The sequence below is a fragment of the Pelophylax lessonae genome, assembly GCF_965119305.1.
Source record: "Pelophylax lessonae genome assembly, chromosome: 2".
NCBI lineage: Eukaryota > Metazoa > Chordata > Amphibia > Anura > Ranidae > Pelophylax > Pelophylax lessonae.
This window is the reverse complement of record NC_138769.1, coordinates 462,190,316-462,208,676: the sequence shown is the minus strand read 5'-3', so window position 1 is coordinate 462,208,676 and position 18,361 is coordinate 462,190,316. Positions and strand designations below refer to the sequence as shown.

General features: G+C 42.7%; 1 protein-coding gene across 1 annotated transcript in view; it reads right to left on the bottom strand.

The window, feature by feature from the left end:
* Positions 1-1,630: 1,630 nt before the first annotated feature.
* Positions 1,631-18,361, bottom strand: part of LOC309546331 (cohesin subunit SA-2-like) — a 124,601-nt gene continuing 107,870 nt past the window's right edge. Inside the window, exons 31-33 of the mRNA XM_082245944.1 lie at positions 17,948-18,077; positions 4,201-4,291; positions 1,631-1,700 (exon numbers count right to left, since the gene is read on the bottom strand). Of these exons, the coding sequence (XP_082102070.1) occupies positions 1,641-1,700; positions 4,201-4,291; positions 17,948-18,077 (281 nt within the window). The 3' untranslated portion in view covers positions 1,631-1,640. The remainder of the gene's footprint in view (positions 1,701-4,200; positions 4,292-17,947; positions 18,078-18,361) is intronic.

The following is an 18,361-nucleotide window of genomic DNA, read 5'->3' as shown; positions in this document are numbered from 1 at the left end:
ATCTTTACTAGATGATATAGGGTACCTAGTTTTCTGAATAAAATGTTTCCCTCTGCTTCGCTAACATGTTGGAGATACCAACAGGAGGAGGTACCCTTTTAAATATACTTTGGAATCAATTATTAAGACAATTTTGGGACGATATTTACAGATTAGGAACTAAACTTACGGGTATATATCCCTGGGAAATTGCCCAGAAGCATTTCTGCTACATCCCACTCCAATCCCAAAAAGTTACTACAAAGAAATGCAGCAAGAGTATGTATACCCAAAAGTGGAAAAACAGAGGCCTTAATATGGTTGGACAGTGGATCTCTTTGGGTTATGAGTTAAAATGTATGGAAGACCTCAAGGCAACTTTAAAGCGTAAAGAAGAGCAGTTTCGCAAAACATTGTTTTATTGGCTCCCCTCATTCCCATGTTTCTCCACAGGTGCCTTAGACCTCTTGGAATGTATGATCTTTTTTCGATAGATCACAAGCATGCACATTGGCGTCAGCTGATCAAACTCCACCCTAAATATTTTGTCGCTAAAGGACATCATCAGGGGCGGTGTCTCCTTCTCTATGGTGTACACACTACCCATTGAGGAATTTCTACCTGGACCAAATTAAATTCTGCACAAAATGCTAATGAATATCCTGTGTATCTGCTACATTGGATCCTTATGATTATGCTGCTATGCTTTCGACCTTAGTTTATGCTTCCGTTACGAGGCTCATAAGTTGCATGGTGGTGTAAGCAAAAAGGTGGTCTTGATTTATTTCATTTTAATCTAGCACTTAATTCTGGATTTTATACTGGTCTTGTAGTGTTGATTTATTCACATTGTGCACAGTCATTCATATTGAATGATTATATATTGTTTTCACAAAGTGTGCAATATGTTAAGATGGCGATATTATATACTGTGAAATATTTATTTTGCTGTGGCACTATTAGCCCTTTATTTGTTTTTTAGGGAAAGAGCAACTTTATTTATTAGCTGAAGCGTATATGTTTTGTAAGTGTGGCATTCCCTTTGTGTTAATTTTTTCATTATTCTTTATTACTTTTTTATTTTGTCACTATTTTGTTGGACCTAGCACGGGGCTGTTTTAATTTATTTTTCAGTTTTATATTGGACACATAGCGTAAAGTTAGGGTTGTTTAGATTTTTAAGAAGTTTTTCACAGACATTATATTTACTGTTTTCTCCACGGTGTCCTGAAATTAATTCTATGCCATCAAATTTTACATACATTTCCACAAAAACACGTTTTGTGGCATGACGGTTGCCAATTCATTATCTTTAATTATGTAAGCCCTTAAATAGCACATACCAAACAAACATGCTAAAAAAAAAAGAAAGCAACATTATTAAAAGAATTGTGTTTATTGCAAAAAGTATACAGTTCATTTTAAAATAAAATCTGTACATTACTCTGTACACAATAAGAAAACATATGACAGTCATTGTGGTTGCAGTGAGGCACATGCACACAAATTACAGTCCTTCATGGGAAAAACTAAGTCTAACTGTGGCAGGAAATGTAGCCTTGCTCTTTCATTGATCTGCACATCTTCCCATGAAGACAGTATTTCAGCTTATTTATTCTGCTTTTTCCAAGTACTTCTTTTAATAGGCAAGTAATAAGGTACTACACAGACCCCTGTTCTGTAACATCTTCTGCTCCTTTTATTCGAAGTGTAGTAAGCTCCTAGAAAATAAAATACATTCACATGATTTTTTTTTATATGAGCCAGTGGTACAGTATGATGGGTATACTTCCAGCTCTTAAAATGTAAGTGTATGTTTCAGTCAAACCTTGAGATGAATATGAGAAGCACAGTCTTCCTGCTCAGTACATAAAGAATAACTCCAGTTTTGTTTGAGGAAAAAAAAAACAATTCCCTCTGGGTCGTCAATGTACATTGCAAGGGCTTTAACAAACTTTATTGCAGATTCCTACCTGTTTCTGCTCTGAAGAAATTACTGTTTGTGTCTTATGATACTAATTCTGAATGGGAGTGACTTTTTTTTTTCATTAATAATCAGCTGATGCACTTGCAGTATATTAATGGGGAAGTTGCAGTGTCAGCATCCCTAAAGTGATCTTTTGGGAATATCTCACCAAAAATGATATTTTTGTTGCATAGGATGCCTAAAATCGGACCTGTATCTTAGTGCAGACTTCTGGGGAAATCAGTGAGCCAATCACACAAGCAGGAAATTACATTTCTAGGAAAGTTCTGTACAAGAATTATGTACAGAAGGCCTCCAGGTTGCCATATTGCCTTACACAATTTCTACTCGCTGCTGGCATTTGACAAGTGGAAACTAGTGGGGGGCGAGTGTGGAGCAGGGGCGGATTGGGCTGTCAGTTTCCTGGCTGATCGCTTCTGGCAGAAGTGGTGCAGCCATCAGAGCGGCTCGGGGGAGGGTAGCCCTGTAAAAAAGGCCACACCGCTTCTGCCAGAAGTGATCAGCCCGAAAACTGTCAGGAGGTTTCTGGCAGCCGGACCACACAGAGCGGGGATCTCCCGCTGTGACACTGGCTACTATGATAGATAGCACACTGGTCCAATGCCGGTCCAGGAGGCAGGACTTTGTTTGACAGTGGCTCATATACAAGGTGTGTCTCAGCTCTGTGTGATCCAGCCTGCCAGATCCTCCCGATTCCTCCCTGCTGCAATGATGGGCACTGATGAGGTGGCACTTAGGGGCACTGATAAGGCTGCACTGATGGGCAATGATAGTCTGCATTGATGGGCACTGATGAGGCTGCACTTATGGGCACTGGTAAGGCTGCATTGATGGGCAATGATAGGCTGCATTGATGGGCACTGATAAGCACTGGTGAGGCTGCACTGATAAGGGTGCACTGATGTCCACTGATATGGTGGAATTAATAAACTGCACTGATAATGCAGCACTGATATACTGCCCTGATGGACACTGATAGGCTGCACTGATGGCCACTGATGAGGTGGCAATGATGGGTGCTGATAAACTGCACTGATGGGCACTAATGAGGCTGCACTGATAATGCAGCACTAATATGCTGCACTGATGACCACTGATGAGACTTCACTGATGGCCACTGATGAGACTGCACTGATGGCCACTAATGAGGCTGCACTCTTAAGTTGCACTGATAGGGCTGCACTGATATGCTACACTAATGGATGCTGATAGGTTGCACCGGGGGCCTTTAATGAGGCCGCACTGATGGCCACTGATGAGGTGGCACTATTGGGCCCGATGAGGCTGCACTGATAAGGCAGCACTGATATGCTGCACTGAAAGGACTGTACTGATGGTGTTGTGGAAATTTTATTAGGACTAGTGTGGAAATTTTTTAGGATGTTTTATTCAGCTTGTCATTATGGCTCCCGTTGCCGGTTTGCTTTCAATACGCTCATTACAGCGTGTACGGGTGAACCGGCATTGAGGAAAGACTACTGGCAGTGAAAACCTTCCCTTAGATGTGTAGATGCGTTCGCTCTACATAGACATCTCCGCCGGTGAACACTCCATGCGCAGGTCTGTTTGCGGGTAGAGATCTATGTGTATTGCGGTGCGGAGTTCAAGGATCAAGCAGCAAGGATATGACCACCAGCGGGGGCCTCTGTATAATGTGCAGATTTGTTCGCTCGGCGGGGATATGTTTGCTCTGTGAAGTCAAAATCATTTTAATATCTATCTGCCATTATGAAGGGATACACGCTCAAGTCTTTCTACTGTGCCTGATAACTATAGTGGAAACAGCATGGCTCTTTCCCTGCAGATAGCCTTGTATAATGTAACATATAGTCAGCTAGTCAACACACCTAGCTGTGAACATACTTATAGAAAGGAAGAGCACAGGGGTGACCTCACTGATGTCCTGCTGCTCCCTTAGGGTTCATTTACACTGAGGGCGCAACAAAAACATGTGACTGAGCTGCATTTTTGCCATCCCCAACAACTCCCTCTTAAGTTGCAAAGGCAGCAGCTGGGGATGTGGGTGTACACATTGCCAGGGCTGAGATGCTTTGCTTCGCCTGTAAAACACCTCTGAAAAATGTGGATTTCTCTTTAGTGGAGCAGCAATCCTTGACTCTAGTGTTAAGGAGCCCTCACTGTCCAGCCACAGACTGGGGCAGTGATGTATGCAGTACAAGTCCTTAGAAATACAACCACTAGATGGAACATTACCTTAAATGTATCAAACCTACCTCATTTGTGTCCATTTCATCAACATCCACATCTTCATTGCTTTCATCCACATGTACATTTACATTTTTTGCTTTGTTTGGAGATTGTAAGCTTTGAAGAAAAAGATTTTGTAAAAGATACAGAAAAATAATTAGTGAAGCTATCCTTTCCTTTATTGCAAGCAATAGAGTAAACCAACAGGATATCTGTTTAGATTCCCAAGAATAGAGAAAACAAAATGACAGAATTTAAATTACCGCCCGACACATCGCTGACTGTATCAAAAATACTCTTTCTTCTAGGAAAACACTCCCTAACCTCCGACTATGTCAATTTACCTACATGGAAATTCCTGATAACGAACCCCCCAGTTAATAAAGGCATATCTATCTTCTATAATATCCTATCTGGGGATACATCCTCCCAGAAGTCGGTAAATATGCTCAAATGGGAGAAAGACCTGAAAATAACTTTCACCTTTAAACAGTGGCATACAGCACTGCGCTCTATATACAAATTTTCTAAATGCACTAACCACTGGGAAACTACAGTTAAAATTGTCAATAGATGGTATTACACTCCTTATAGGTTGGCCAAGATGGCTCCATCAATATCCTATCTGTGCTGGAGGGAATGTGGCAAAACGGGTACCTTACACCATATTCTGTGGGGATGTGCATCACTGACGAGTTTTTGGCATAGCATCTTCCGGTGTATCTCCTCCTGCACAGGAGTACTCTCACCCCCAAATCCAGAACTGGCTATAATGAATATCAACATTGATCTTTACCCCCATAACCATAGACAAATGGTAACCCACATATTGTTAGCGGCAAAGACCCTGATTCTCCGTAATTGGAGATCCACTATTACTCCTAATCTGTCCGAGGTAATTGCTCTAGTGAATGGCAACTATCTCCTAGAGAAATCTCTAGCAATCAACTCCCTGTCATACAAGATATTCCAAAAGTCCTGGGAATGCTGGCCTTATCTGAATCCGGCGCTAAGGCTCTCTTGAAATAATTGTACCTTTCTACTGACCCGAGTGGTGACATTGTTCCCTAGGGTTCTAGGTCCGGGGTGAATAGGACTCCCACTCCCGTATTACATCCAAACATGGTAATATATTTTATCAGTATTATACTACGTTGTGCCACCTTCCCACCATTTGCCATACCGTTCTATAACCTGTAATGCTCTGAATACTTCCTGAGATTCCTAATAATTTTGATTGTCTGATACTGCACCATTCATTTGTTGCTCTTTTTTATATGCTTATGTACATGCATTGGAACATGTTGAAAATTAGAATTTTCTGTTTTATTTGTTATGTTTATATTCTCTTATATAAAACTCAATAAAAATGTATTGAATGAAAAAAAAAAAAAAAAAAAAGGATATCTGTTTAGATGACCATATGCTAATATGCTATATATTTAAAGCACTTTCACAATCATTGCATGCCTTGTTGAGGGGACATCACGTGCATTAAAACACATTAGGGAGAATCTACCAAAACTGGAACAGAATCTGGGGAAGCTGTGCATGTCAACCAATCATCTTCTAACTTCAGCTCGTTCAGTTAAGCTTTGAAAATGAAAGATAGAAGCTGACTGGTTACTATGCACAGCTGGTCCAGATTCTGTATCCCCCAGTCCTGATAAATTCCCCCCAGAAACCTTTCTGCCATCACCAACAACTATCTGTAGGCAAATTTAGTATTCCAGCCCAAATGCTGTGATAACATTTAACCCAAGTTGAGATTCTATTGCTTTCAGTATGGGAAGACTTTTAAAACTTACATTAAGAAATAGAAACAGAAAAAAATAGAAACAATTCTGCAGCACAACATGGAGTTGATTTGCTAAAACTGGAGAGTGCAAAAAGCTCTGCATAGAAACAAATCAGCTTCCAGGTTTTTTCTGTCAAAGCTTAAAGTGATTGTAAAGGTTTGTTTTTTAAATAACAAACATGTTATACTTACCTGCTCTGTGCACAGAGCCCTGATCCTTCTTTTCTGGGGTGCACTGACGGTGCTCCTGGCTCCTCCTCCTCATCAGGTGCCCCCATGAAGAGCCGCTTTCCATGGGGACACCCGTTCAGGCGTGCTCACGAGTCCCGCTGCTGCGCCCATTGACAGGAGTCTTTGAAAAACTGTATTAAACGGGTATCCAGGACTGTTCCTTCTCAATGAGAGTATGTTGAAGATTTGGCAGATCTACCTCGAGCTTTGTGTTTTGCAGTAGATGCTCTTAATGACTCCATGCAGCAAATGTCATGGTTTACTCTTTTGTCAGTTCATATGCGCAGAATCCTGTGGCTAAAAAGCTGGTCTACGGAATTACCGTGTAAAAAATTGCAGGCTGGTTTTCCCTTTCACGGGAAGAGCCTATTTGTTGAGGATCTGAATAAATATAGCCAAAAGTTTTCAGTGGGGGGAGGGGGTCCTTCTTTTAAGGTATCTAACACTCAGATGCTCAGTACTTCTAATCCCAGGCAGTTTCAACGGCCTCAGCTGTCTAGATCTAGAGCCAAGCATTCAGGTCAAGGGCAGAAGAAACCGTGGGCCCAGGGACCTACCAAGCCTAGCTCCAAATCTACCTTGTGATTGGACGCCCCAACTAAGTCGGGTGGGGGGAAGGCTGCTACGGTTCTGTGAGGACTGGGTGGAACTGATTCAGGACAACTGGGTTATTTAACAATCTCGCAGGGGTACAAGCTTTTCGGGTGTTTTCTCATCCTCGGTTTGTAAAGTCAAACACACCTGCAGATCCTCTAAAAAGAAGATCCTTCTTTCTGGCACTAGACCATCTAATGTCTCAAGCAGTGATTACAGAGGTTCCGGACGGCGAGAAATTCAGGGGTTTTTACTCAAACCTTTTTGTAGTCCCCAAGCCAAACGAAGACGTGAGACCTATTCTGGATCTGAAAGTTCTGAACCAGTTTTTAAACATTTGCACATTCCAAATGGAGTCAATTCGCTCAGTCATGGCCTCTCTGCAGGTAGGAGAATTTCTAGCATCCATAGACATCAAGGATGCATACCTTCATGTGCCTATCTTTTAGGCCCATCAAAGATTTTTGCGCTTTGTAGTGGAAGACTTTCAGTTCATAGCTTTGCCCTTCGAGCTAGCTACGGCTCCACGAGTGTTCACAAAAACCCTAGCTCCAGTATTGGCTATTGTAAGGTCTCAAGAGATAGCAGTGGTAGGATGCCTGGATGATCTATTACTTATAGACGGTTCGCCTTCTGCTCTAAGCCAGAATGTGTTCCTGGCAGTTCAGTTCTTAAAACTTCTGGGTTGGATTCTGAACTTGGCAAAGTCAGCGCTGCAGCCAGTACAGAGTCTGGAGAATTTGGGTTTCCTTGTGGACACAGTACAGGCAAAGGTATTTTTGCCACAAAGAAAGGTCATAGCCTTGAAGGATCTGGTACGAATAGTAAGAGGGAAGAAGTGTCCTTCTGTACTTCTTTGTATGAGGTTACTAGGGAAGATATTGTCCTTAATCGAAGCAGTTCCTTATGCTCAATTCCATACCAGACCTTTACAGTACAACATTCTGTAAGCCTGTAGCAAAAAGATCCAGGCCCTAGATTGTCACATGTCTCCAGTACCAAGGGTACATTGGAGTCTAAGTTGGAGATGGTAGCCAGGAATTTAGAGAGTGGGAAGTCCTTTCTTCCAGTAGCCTGGGAGGTGGTGACTACAGATGCCAGTCTCTCCGGCTCGGGAACAGTTCTGGAAGAAGCCACTGTCCAAGGGAAATAGTCCTGGGTTTCTGGTTTTCTGGGCTTCCCCATCAATATCCTGGAAATCCGAGTGGATTGTTGAGTATTAAGGTACTGGACGCCCAGACTTCGGGGGTTACACCGTCAGGGTACAAACCCACAATGCCACGGCAGTGGCCTGTTTCAACAATCAGGGGGGCACCAAGACTCAGTCAGCCCAGAAGAAGGTGGCTCACATCCTATCCTGGGCGGATAAATTTGTTCCATGCCTGTCGGCGGTTTTCATTCCGGGAATAGAGAACTGGCAGGCAGACTTTCTGAGTCGCCAGATGTTTCCGGGGGAATGGTCCTTACATCCGGAGATCTTTGCATTGATTTGTCAACACTGGGGTCCCGGACGTAGATCTGTTGGCATCCAGGTTCAATAACAAGTTGAACAAATTTGTGTCCAGGACCAGGGATCCACTCGCAGTTGCAGTGGATGCCTTGGTGACTCCTTGGGAACAGTTCTCCCTGATCTATGCCTTTCCTCCGGTTAAGCTGCTGCCACGTCTTCTGAGCAGGATTCAGGAAACCAGTAATCCTGATGGCTCCAGCGTGGCCCAGGAGGATTGGGTTTGCACAAATTCTAAAGTTGGCGGTGGGCAGGCCTTGGATTCTCCCACTGTGTCCGGACCTGCTCTCCCAGGGTCCAATATGCTACCCTGCTTTACAGTCTCTAAATTTGACGGCTTGGCTATTGAAGGCTAGATTTTGAGGGAGCGGGGTATGTCTGGCCCTGCAGTCTCTACCCTGATAAACGCTAGGAAACCAGTCTCTAGAGGCATTTATTATAGAGCCTGGAAGTCTTACATTTCTTGGTGTGAGACCAGAAAGTGGCATCCCCGTAAATATATCATCGGGAGAATTCTAGCTTTCTTGCAAGTAGGGGTAGATATGAAGTTAGCCTTAGGCGCTATTAAAGGTCAAATATCAGCTTTGACCGTCTTTTTTCAAAGACCGATTGATTCGCATTCCTTAGTCCGAGCCTTAATACAAGGGGTGCATATACTTCAACCACCGTTAGGCCACCGTTGTGTCCTTGGGATTTAAATTTAGCCCTGACTTGTTTCTACAGAAAAACCCTTTAGCCCAAATTCCTCTGGTTCTGTTGACCAGAAAGCTAGTCTTTTGGCAGCTGTAACTTCAGCTAGAAGAGTATTAGAGCTAGCAGCTCTTTCTTGTAAAGAGCCATTTCTGATCTTACATCAAGATAGGGTAATTCTACGTCCCCACACCCAGGGTTTCTGGCCAAGATAGTGCCTGCTTTTCATTTGAATCAGGACATTATACTGCCTTCCTTCTTTCCAAATCCTCAAACAGCAGAGGAAAAATTGTTACATTTTCTCGATGTAGTACATGCATTTATGGTCTATTTGAAGAGGTCAGCTCAGATTCAGGAAAACGACCTTTTGTTCGTGCTGCCAGAAGGGCCCAGGAAAGGGTAGGATGCATATAAGTCTACAATTTCCAGTGGACTCGCCAGGTTATTATCCAGGCATATGGTTTAAAAGGGAAGGTTTGTCCTTTAAGAGCCGGGTCACACTATTGCGATGCGGGAAGGCTGCGAATTCGCAGCCTTTTCCCGCATCGCACACGCACCCCCGGCAGTTCACACTGCCATATGCGATACGCTGGGGGTGTCAATGTAATCTTAACGACACCCCCAGTTTGATCGCATATCGCAGTGCGATCGTGCAGTTCGCACAGGATGGGATCGCACAAGTGTGAACCGCTGTGCGATCCGATCCTGATGCGGCTGCAAAAATGCCTCCTGTGCGTGTTTGCACCGGGTGCGATGCGAATTTAGCCATACAAACTGTATGGCTAAACTCGCACCGCACAGCTGATCGCATGTAATGTCGGAGCAGTGCGCTCCGACATTACATGCGAACCCGGCACTCGCATCAGTGTGAACCGGGTCTTAAGGTAAAAGCACACTCTATCAGAAGAGTAGGTGCCTCTTGGGCAGTTCGCCATCAAGCTTCTATGGCTCAGATTTGCAATGCCGGTACTTGATCTTCAGTACATACATTCATTAGATTCTATCAAGTGGATGTTAGGACCCAAAAGGATTCTGCATTTGGCCGCAGTGTGCTGCAGGCAGCTAGGTAGATCTTATCAGTCTGATGGTGGTTTTTCATATAGTGTCCCCTTCTCCTCTAGTGCATTGCTTTGGGCGTCCCAGATAGTAATTAATATGGCTGCTCTGTGTCCCATGATGTATGATAAAGAAAAACTGATTTTCCTACAGCTTACCTGTAAAATCCCTTTCTTGGAGTACATCACGGGACACAGAGGTCCCTCCCCTCTTGTCTGGGATGTTTATTGCTTGCTAAAAAACTGAGGTACTTCCTGTATGGGAGGGGTTATTTAGAGGGGGGGCTTCCTGTCTTGTTGGTTGCCAGTGTCCATTCACTTATAGGTGGCGTATAACCCAGATAGTAATATATAATGAGTAATGAAGGATTTTACAGGTAAGCTGTAGGAAAAATCTGTTTTTGTGCCACTAAACATCAATGCAGAGGTGTTTTTTAATAAACTGAATTAAATATGTGTGCAGCTAAAACAAGCCCAAGATAAACTTTAAGACTGGTAGATCTGGAACTTTTTCTAGGGGTTCCCAAAGTCCTAAAAATGTTTTCGAGGATCCTACTTGATAAAAAGGTTAAGAAAGTCTGTTCTCTAGCATTCCCCTTGACTCCTCAGCCAGTAGCTACACAAAAGACTATGAGGTGAGTTGAGGGGCAGAGGAGCTGGGCCAGCACAAAGTGTAATTAGAGACTCCCAGAAGAGGAGGGGGCCATGACTGGAAATGAAAAAACTGGAAGTGAGCATTTAAAATACTTGATTTATTTTTTGCTTTTACCTGCAATGTTTTTAAATTAAACTTCACACTTCTAGGTTGAACTGAACCTAAAAACTAAGTTCCACTCTTCCCGGCATCTACGATAATTTGGAACATATTTTTTTCAGAGAGGCTTTCTTAGTTTTGAGAAGTACACTTCTGTTTGGATTGCCTAGGCCAGTGATGGCGAACCTATGGCACGCGTGCCACCGCTGGTACGCAGTGCCCTCTCCCTGGGCACGCGAGCTATAGTTTTCTGAGCAGCTCCGGGCACACAAAAGCTCCACACACTTCACTGAGAGGAAATAGCGCCCAGTGTCCACGCACTGTCCTAGCACTGCCCTTTCTCCTCCAGATCACTCACAGCACTTTGACTCAGAGCACAACTCTTTGGAGAAAATGCTGCGGGACCAAATCACAGACCAGCAGGAAGGGAGGGTGGCCAATCACCTCCCCCAGCCGTGGGATGAACAGCCAATCGACTGGGTGGCCAATCACCTCCCTCATCCAGGGAATGAACAGCCAATCGACTAGTGCGGGAGGAGAAGTGGATGTTTGTTTGCCCAGAGGTTGCCGAATGCAGCCGCTTCATTCCATTGGGAAGAAAGCCCAGAGATGAGTCCGGAGATGCTGGTAATGAGCTGCGCTATGGCACCGTGTTCTGTGCTATGGGCGTTTGCTATGGGTGTGTGGGCAGAGGGAGCATGATGGGCTACATTAGTGTCATTGCACCATTGCCGTACCCCAGCAGAGGGGGGAGGGGGTGGTGAGCTGCAGAGGGGGGACCAGATGTGTCTTGAGCTGTATGGAGGGTGGGATGCATGGCGAGGAGGTGTGCTATGAGTTACATGATGATGTGTAATGTGTAGCTCACTGATGTGATGTGGCCGGACAACAGAGTTGTGAGCTGAAGGGCAATACATATTATGTACTAGAAGTTTACTGTGTGATGAAGTTGTGCGATGTGCTACATGGTGATGGATGTTGGCACTTTGAAATAAATAAGTTTGTTTTGTGTCGCAGTTTTGGCACTTGGGCTCAATAAGGTTCGCCAGCACTGGCCTAGGCAATCCAAGCGGAAGTTCTCCTCCCCTTCCCCACCACAGCATTCTGGGACATGTAGAATAGCTGAGTGTGTATGTCATTGGCACCGTTCTCTGCATCTAAGGTCGCCATAGCAGCCTGTATCCTATAATAGGCATCAGGTGACTAGGTAGCTCCACCCCGCTGATGAAGTCTCGTTGGACATAACATGTACGGGGGAGCTACAACAGATGACGTCACCCTCTGCTATTCAGATCTGCCAATCTGAAACCGGCACTCTGTGTATGACTATTTGCTAGTGAACAAGAGGATTGTTTGATCTGCACCAAGACCCCTCACTGGCTTCTAAACTTACCCTAAGGTGGGAAAGCACTTATGACCTTCTGTTAAATCAGGGGTCCATACTTTGAGATGAGCGAGCAATCTATATGTTGGTGGAGGGCATTGTCACCTGAAGTGTTACCGGTTCCCTTTTCACTCACGTGGATCTCTGTGCTGTATTCTGAGCTTTATGGCTACATTGTGAAATACATAATTTGGACACATTGATTTGGATTTTTATCATATGCTATTATAAATTGATTAAAGTGATTGTAAAGTCGCCAAACATGTTATACTTACCTACTCTGAGCAGTTGGTTTTGCACAGGGCAGCCCAGATCCTCCTCTTCTCAAGCCCCTCCCTCCCTCTTCACTGCTCCTGGCCCCTGCCTCCTGTTGAGTGCCCCAGAGCAAGTGGCTTACTACAGGGGCACCCGAGCTGAGCTGCAGCTCCGCGTATCAATTCAGACACGGAGCTGCCATTCAGCCACGCCCCCTCTTTCTCCTCATTGGCTAACTGACTTTGATTGACAGCAGCTGAAGCCAATGGTGCTGCTGCTGTGTCTCCGACAATCAGGAGGGAGAGTCCTGGATGGCTGAGGGACTCGTGGACATCGCTGGATAGAGATGGGGTTCAGGTAAGTATTTGGGGGTTCTGGGGCAGCTTCTACACACAGAGGGCTTTTTATCTTAATGCATAGAATGCATTAAGATAAAAAATCTTCTGCCTTTACAACCGCTTTAATTCCTTACAACTTCATTATTATCTATTGTGCTGCACTTTATGTATTTTATAGGCTTTTTGGGGTTATGTGATTTAATCCTCTAGTGTTCAGCTAGCAATAAGATTCGTATCCATGTTTATTAGTGTGTTTCTACGCTGATTGCATTTGGTTTTAATTGCTTCCTGATATATGTCATAGGTCGCAGAAGAATGCGGGACCATTCACAAAGAGAAGCGCAGCTTGCACATGAGCAGTGGGCAGCTGGCTGTGAAGCCGCAAGGAGTCACAGCCAGCTGCCTACAGCTAACATGCCGAGCCAGACTACCTAAAGACCGCTGAAGAACCAGACTGGGTGAGGACAGAGCTGGATCTTGGGACAGATGAGTGTCTCTTTAGAAAAAGTCAGCAGCTACAGTTTTTGTAGCTGCTGACTTTTATTTTTTTGCAGAACTGACTAAAGAACTGCTTGAAAGGATTAGTTCACCTTTTGCATGGAGCAGCCCACGCAAGGCTTAAGTAGATGTAAATACACTATGTTGTGAAGAAATCTCTTGTTTAATTTAAACTGAATACCTGTAAGTTGACCCCCTGGAATGCCTGTCAAAAAAACACCTAGTGGCAGCTTCTTCCCTGTCATATTTCCAGGACACTATAACCTTTGCATCACAGGTTTAAGCGCCATTCCAAATAAAGGCCGCGCTCTCTCTTTTTCCCTGTAGCAGAAATGCTGGGCTTAGCCGCTGTTGTAGTCCAGCTGAGAAGCTTAGGCAAGGCTGCTTGGGATTTCAGTGCAGCTCAAACGGAAGATAGCTCAGTGGATTCCTGGAAGGATCAACACATTTTTTTCTGTACTTGCACTGTTTGCAAGTATTGTAGAGATGTATTGAATATGTATTTTTATTTTCCCCACACATTCACTTAAAGATGCTCATGTTTCACCCAAAACATTAAAATACTACTTTCTATTTGATGCACAGCTGGGTTGGAAACTATTTTTTTTTTTTTTTAGAAAGATGAGGAAATGGTTAGAGCAGTGTTTCTCAACTCCGGTCCTCAGGGCACACTAACAGGCCAGGTTTGCAAGAAAACTGAAATACATCACAGGTGATATAATTTGCTGCTCAGTGATTGCAGTATTCTAGTCTGCATCTCCCCAAGGTAATACCTAAAATCTGGACTGTTAGTGTGCCCTGAGGACCGGAGTTGAGAAACACTGGGTTAGAGCTTCTGCCAAAATTTAACTGGTGTCACCATTGGGCATTTTCCTTTCTACTTATATTTTTAAAGAGCATCAGATAGAACAAGAAGTGAAGACAATCCCCTTCTGCCTTCCAATCAGCAGGAAGAATTACATTTTCTGATTCCAAAAAGAATAAGTAAAAACTAGGCTTAGTGCTCCAATAATCAATACTCACAGCTGCACTCAAGAAAACACCAAATACAAAAGTGTAAAGAAGCTTAAGTAGCTATATATTGTTGCACTGTGCCTTTAAATCTTAAGCTTGCTATATTTAGTTACTTAGTTAGCAATATTTAATTACTTAATTTTGCTAATTGCTATAACTCTGACTCAGACCTCTGCAGAGATACCACTGATTCCACACAGAGAGTTAAGGCTTGTACACACTATAAGAAAATCGGGCGAACATTTTCATCCAAAGAATTTTCATAAGTTGTTTGTATAGTATGTACACAATTTTCTACAGCCGATTCCGACTTTACGTATGAAAATTCCCGCACAAAAAAAATCAGAAAAGAAAGACTGCGCATGATCAGAAACAATAACCAACCAAAAAAAAAAGCCTTTGTCGTACGAGAATTTTCATACAAATTTTCATTCATCAGTTCTGATTTGCTGTGAAACAACGAAGAAAATCAGGCGATCATTCGCCCAATTTTCTTATAGTGTGTACCCCACTTAAGGGTCCTTCTACAGAGCATACTGGCAGGGGGGCAGGCATTTCTACTTAGGCTGTGGCTGCTTTCTAATGAAAACAAACTGTAAGACACTGCACACCTGTTGTTTTGATGCACCTGAAAATGCATCTTTAAACTGAAAGTTCAATTGGATTTTCATTTTGAATAATACGTTGCTCTATTTATATCATGATAAGCCCCCTGTTATAAAGAAGAAAAAAGAAAAAACTTGCATCTAGGAATCCTTTGTGTATCTATTACAATCCTACTCAGCTGTTCCTGCCCCCCATGTTTCTCCATGCCATCTAAACAGCTGTCTCTTCCCGTAAAGATTATTTACCAGCTGTCTTCTGTATCAGTCACCTGACCTCTCTCTGTTCCTCAGCTGTTTTTTTTTTTTTGTTTCTGCGTGCTTGAACTCTTTTATTTCTAGAGTTATATATCTGTGACTACTCATATATTAAGAATTAGCACCCACTACTGCTGATGCAACTTCCTGTCCATGCAGAAATAACCCGGGGGTGGAAGCTCTAGCAATATCTAAAGTCAACTGGAAGTCATATAATCAAGAGTCAAACATGTACTGTATAAATATGGCTAACTTAGATATTAAAACAAAATTGTTCACAGTCATGGGTAACTTGTTTTGAAAAAATCCCTATAAAGCTCTTCTTAATAAAAACCACCTGAGGAGTGCACAAACGCTCATTTCAAACTAGTCTAAGACATTTTAACTGCAGCAAAAAGGCCAATCAAAAGAGCATTGAAACCCCAGACTCTCTCTTTTATGGAGGTCAAACATCAAGTCGTGATCTTTGAAAAACGAACCGCTAGACAAAATGATAAGATGGCAAAATTCCAGAAGGTATGGGAACCATGATTCCAGTTTTATTTGCTACCCACGTGTAGCCCTGAATCACTGAACCTGGGAAAAAAAGTGTTAACAACCCCGCCTCCATTCCCCTTTTTTCCCCTTTCTATTTTTACCCCCTTCTCTTTCTCATCCTTTACCTTTTCTTCCCCACTGTACCTATGCCCTTTGAGGGTGAGGAAGGCCCGGACTTGGTGCAGTATTCTGTATTTCCTTCTTATCCCTATCCCTTTCCCTTTCTAGTCCTACCCCATCCCCTTCCCTAAAACCAACGTTGGAAACCACTGAGTCCAGTTATCTCCTCTCTCTAAGAACATCTAATTTTTGCAGTTGTTACAGTGTAAGATTACTCTTTAAAAGAGAAATTCCTCATGCTTAGATATTATATTTATCAAATACAAAGTGGGCATTTCTTCCCCAGGAATCATAATGTTCTTTGGAAAACTCAATAAAATCTGTTTGAGAAAAAAAAACAAAACTGCTTTCACCAACCACCACTCTATAACAGTTAAAAACCAACCCTAAAAACAAAAATGTGATATAAATTTCAGTTTAGCATTCCTTAGATTTGGTGGCTGCATTCATTTTCTCTTGGCGATCCAGCAGCAACATACTTCTCTTCTAGTCTGACAAAGCTCACTCACTGTACTAAATCCATGGAGGAGCAGTGGTGCTGCCCTATACCGCTCTCCTGTTTTGGACTACAAGGACAATAACATTTATTGAGATTTCAATTCACAAGACATGACAAGGACTCTGTGTTTCTGGCAAGATTCACAGGCATTTACAATGAAAAAAAAAAAAGAAACAAATGTAACCACCACATTTGAAGGACGAGTAATTTTGTTCTTAGGTTTAGATATGCTGAAAGGGAACAATTGGTTCAGTTTTATGTTTTCCAGTTTTTCGATTCTGCCACGTGGATAGTATTCTTTTATAGATTACAGCTGTTGTGCCATATAATTATGGTTTATACAAAAATATATTCCTGAACAATGGCAGTGATAGAAGATGGTGTTAGCTTGATATAAAGTTTGAATTTATCATTGTAAAAATAAGTGTGTAGGGCAAAGAATCATTTGCTGTCATTGCTGACCTTCTGAAAATGCTAGTTGCCTTTTATGGGGGTTGGGTCAATTTTCTTAAATTAAAAGTTTATAAACGTATGCAATTTTTCTTTGTTTTTAGAAAAAAAAAAACTGTTTATACAGAACAAATAATTCCCAGAGCAATGTGGGGTATATGCTTTGTCTGCCTGAAACCTCAGACTGAGCCATATGATAATGTTGCGTCATTGAAATGAATCATTTCAACTTGAGCTGTTGACCTCTCTAAACAGGATTATTTTTCAGCTGGCTATTAGGATAAGATATGAAGAATACATGAAAATTAGTAAATGGCTCCTATGAAGAGTAAAAAAAGTTTAAACTGGATTTTTTTCAGTTCAAATAAAATATGTAAAAAAACAAAAAAAAAAAAACATACACATTAGACTGGTGGTGGAGCACTGTGTAGCAGTCTGTTACTCTCTACTTAGAAGATGAAATTCTTTGTGACCAATTAACCCCCATTAACACCTAAGTGTTTTGTAGTTTGAAGCTTCAAAATGTTCAATCTCCAAAATCCCATGGTTTTCACTTGTGCCTGTTCACACTTTAGCAGTGTTGCATGAGGCTCGGTTCACACAGGGGCGGCTTCCAAGTCGCCCGACTCTCAAGCCTCCCCGTGCAGCGCGACCTCAGCTTGGATTGCAAACGACTTCTCTAATAGAAGTCAATGCAAGCTGCCCCCAAAGTAGTGCAGGAACCTTTTTCTAAGTTGGAGCGACTTGAGTTGCTCCGATTAGAATGGTTCCATTGCACTGAATGGAGCACGACTTGTCAGGCGGATACGTCGCCTGAAAAGTTGCCCCGATGTAAACCAGGACTGAAGGTTGTAGCTTTGTTTGAGCTACAAGCTTCAGACATTTTTGGCCCCAACAGACTTCAACAGGAGCATCTGAAAACCATACCTCAAATACCTGAAAAAAAAAGTGTAAAAACTCTTGTACAAACATTAACAAAAATAAATTCTGTAAAACAACCAGATGCTCAGCTCAAGTGTGAATGCAGCTTTAGGTTTAGCAAGCACACCTTTGTTAGGGTCAGAGTCCTGGGGGTAGGAAGGTACACTAACCAGGGTAAATATCTATTACAGGACTATTAGTAATTTGAGCTAGTGTTTGTTTATGGGTTTATTATTTAGCAAATGTGCTTTCTGTAATATCCAGTTACCTGTTCACTGATGAAATGTCTTCCGATGCCTGCTCTTGAAGCATTCCTGGTCTCTTGCTTTTAGCGGAGAAATGCGAGTTCTGTTCATGAAATGCACTCTTGTCTTCCATGCTGTTTCTCGGAATGTGCTCTGTAACAGAGAGCGTAGAACTCTAAACACACATTACCCATTGTTGGGTCGCAAACCTGAACTGTATCACTAGCCACCAGTATTAAGAAAAATATGTTTCCTATCATTTTCGGATCTGCAAAGCACTGAAAGGAATGTCTGGGCCACTAAATAAAACTGTGCAATAGCTACTTAGTGTCCACAACACATAGACTCAGCCTACCAAATAGGGCCAGAAACCCTTAGGCCCCTTTCACCCGCCTCCGTTCCATCGTCAGAGCCGTTCTGCTCAGCGGGGGATCGAT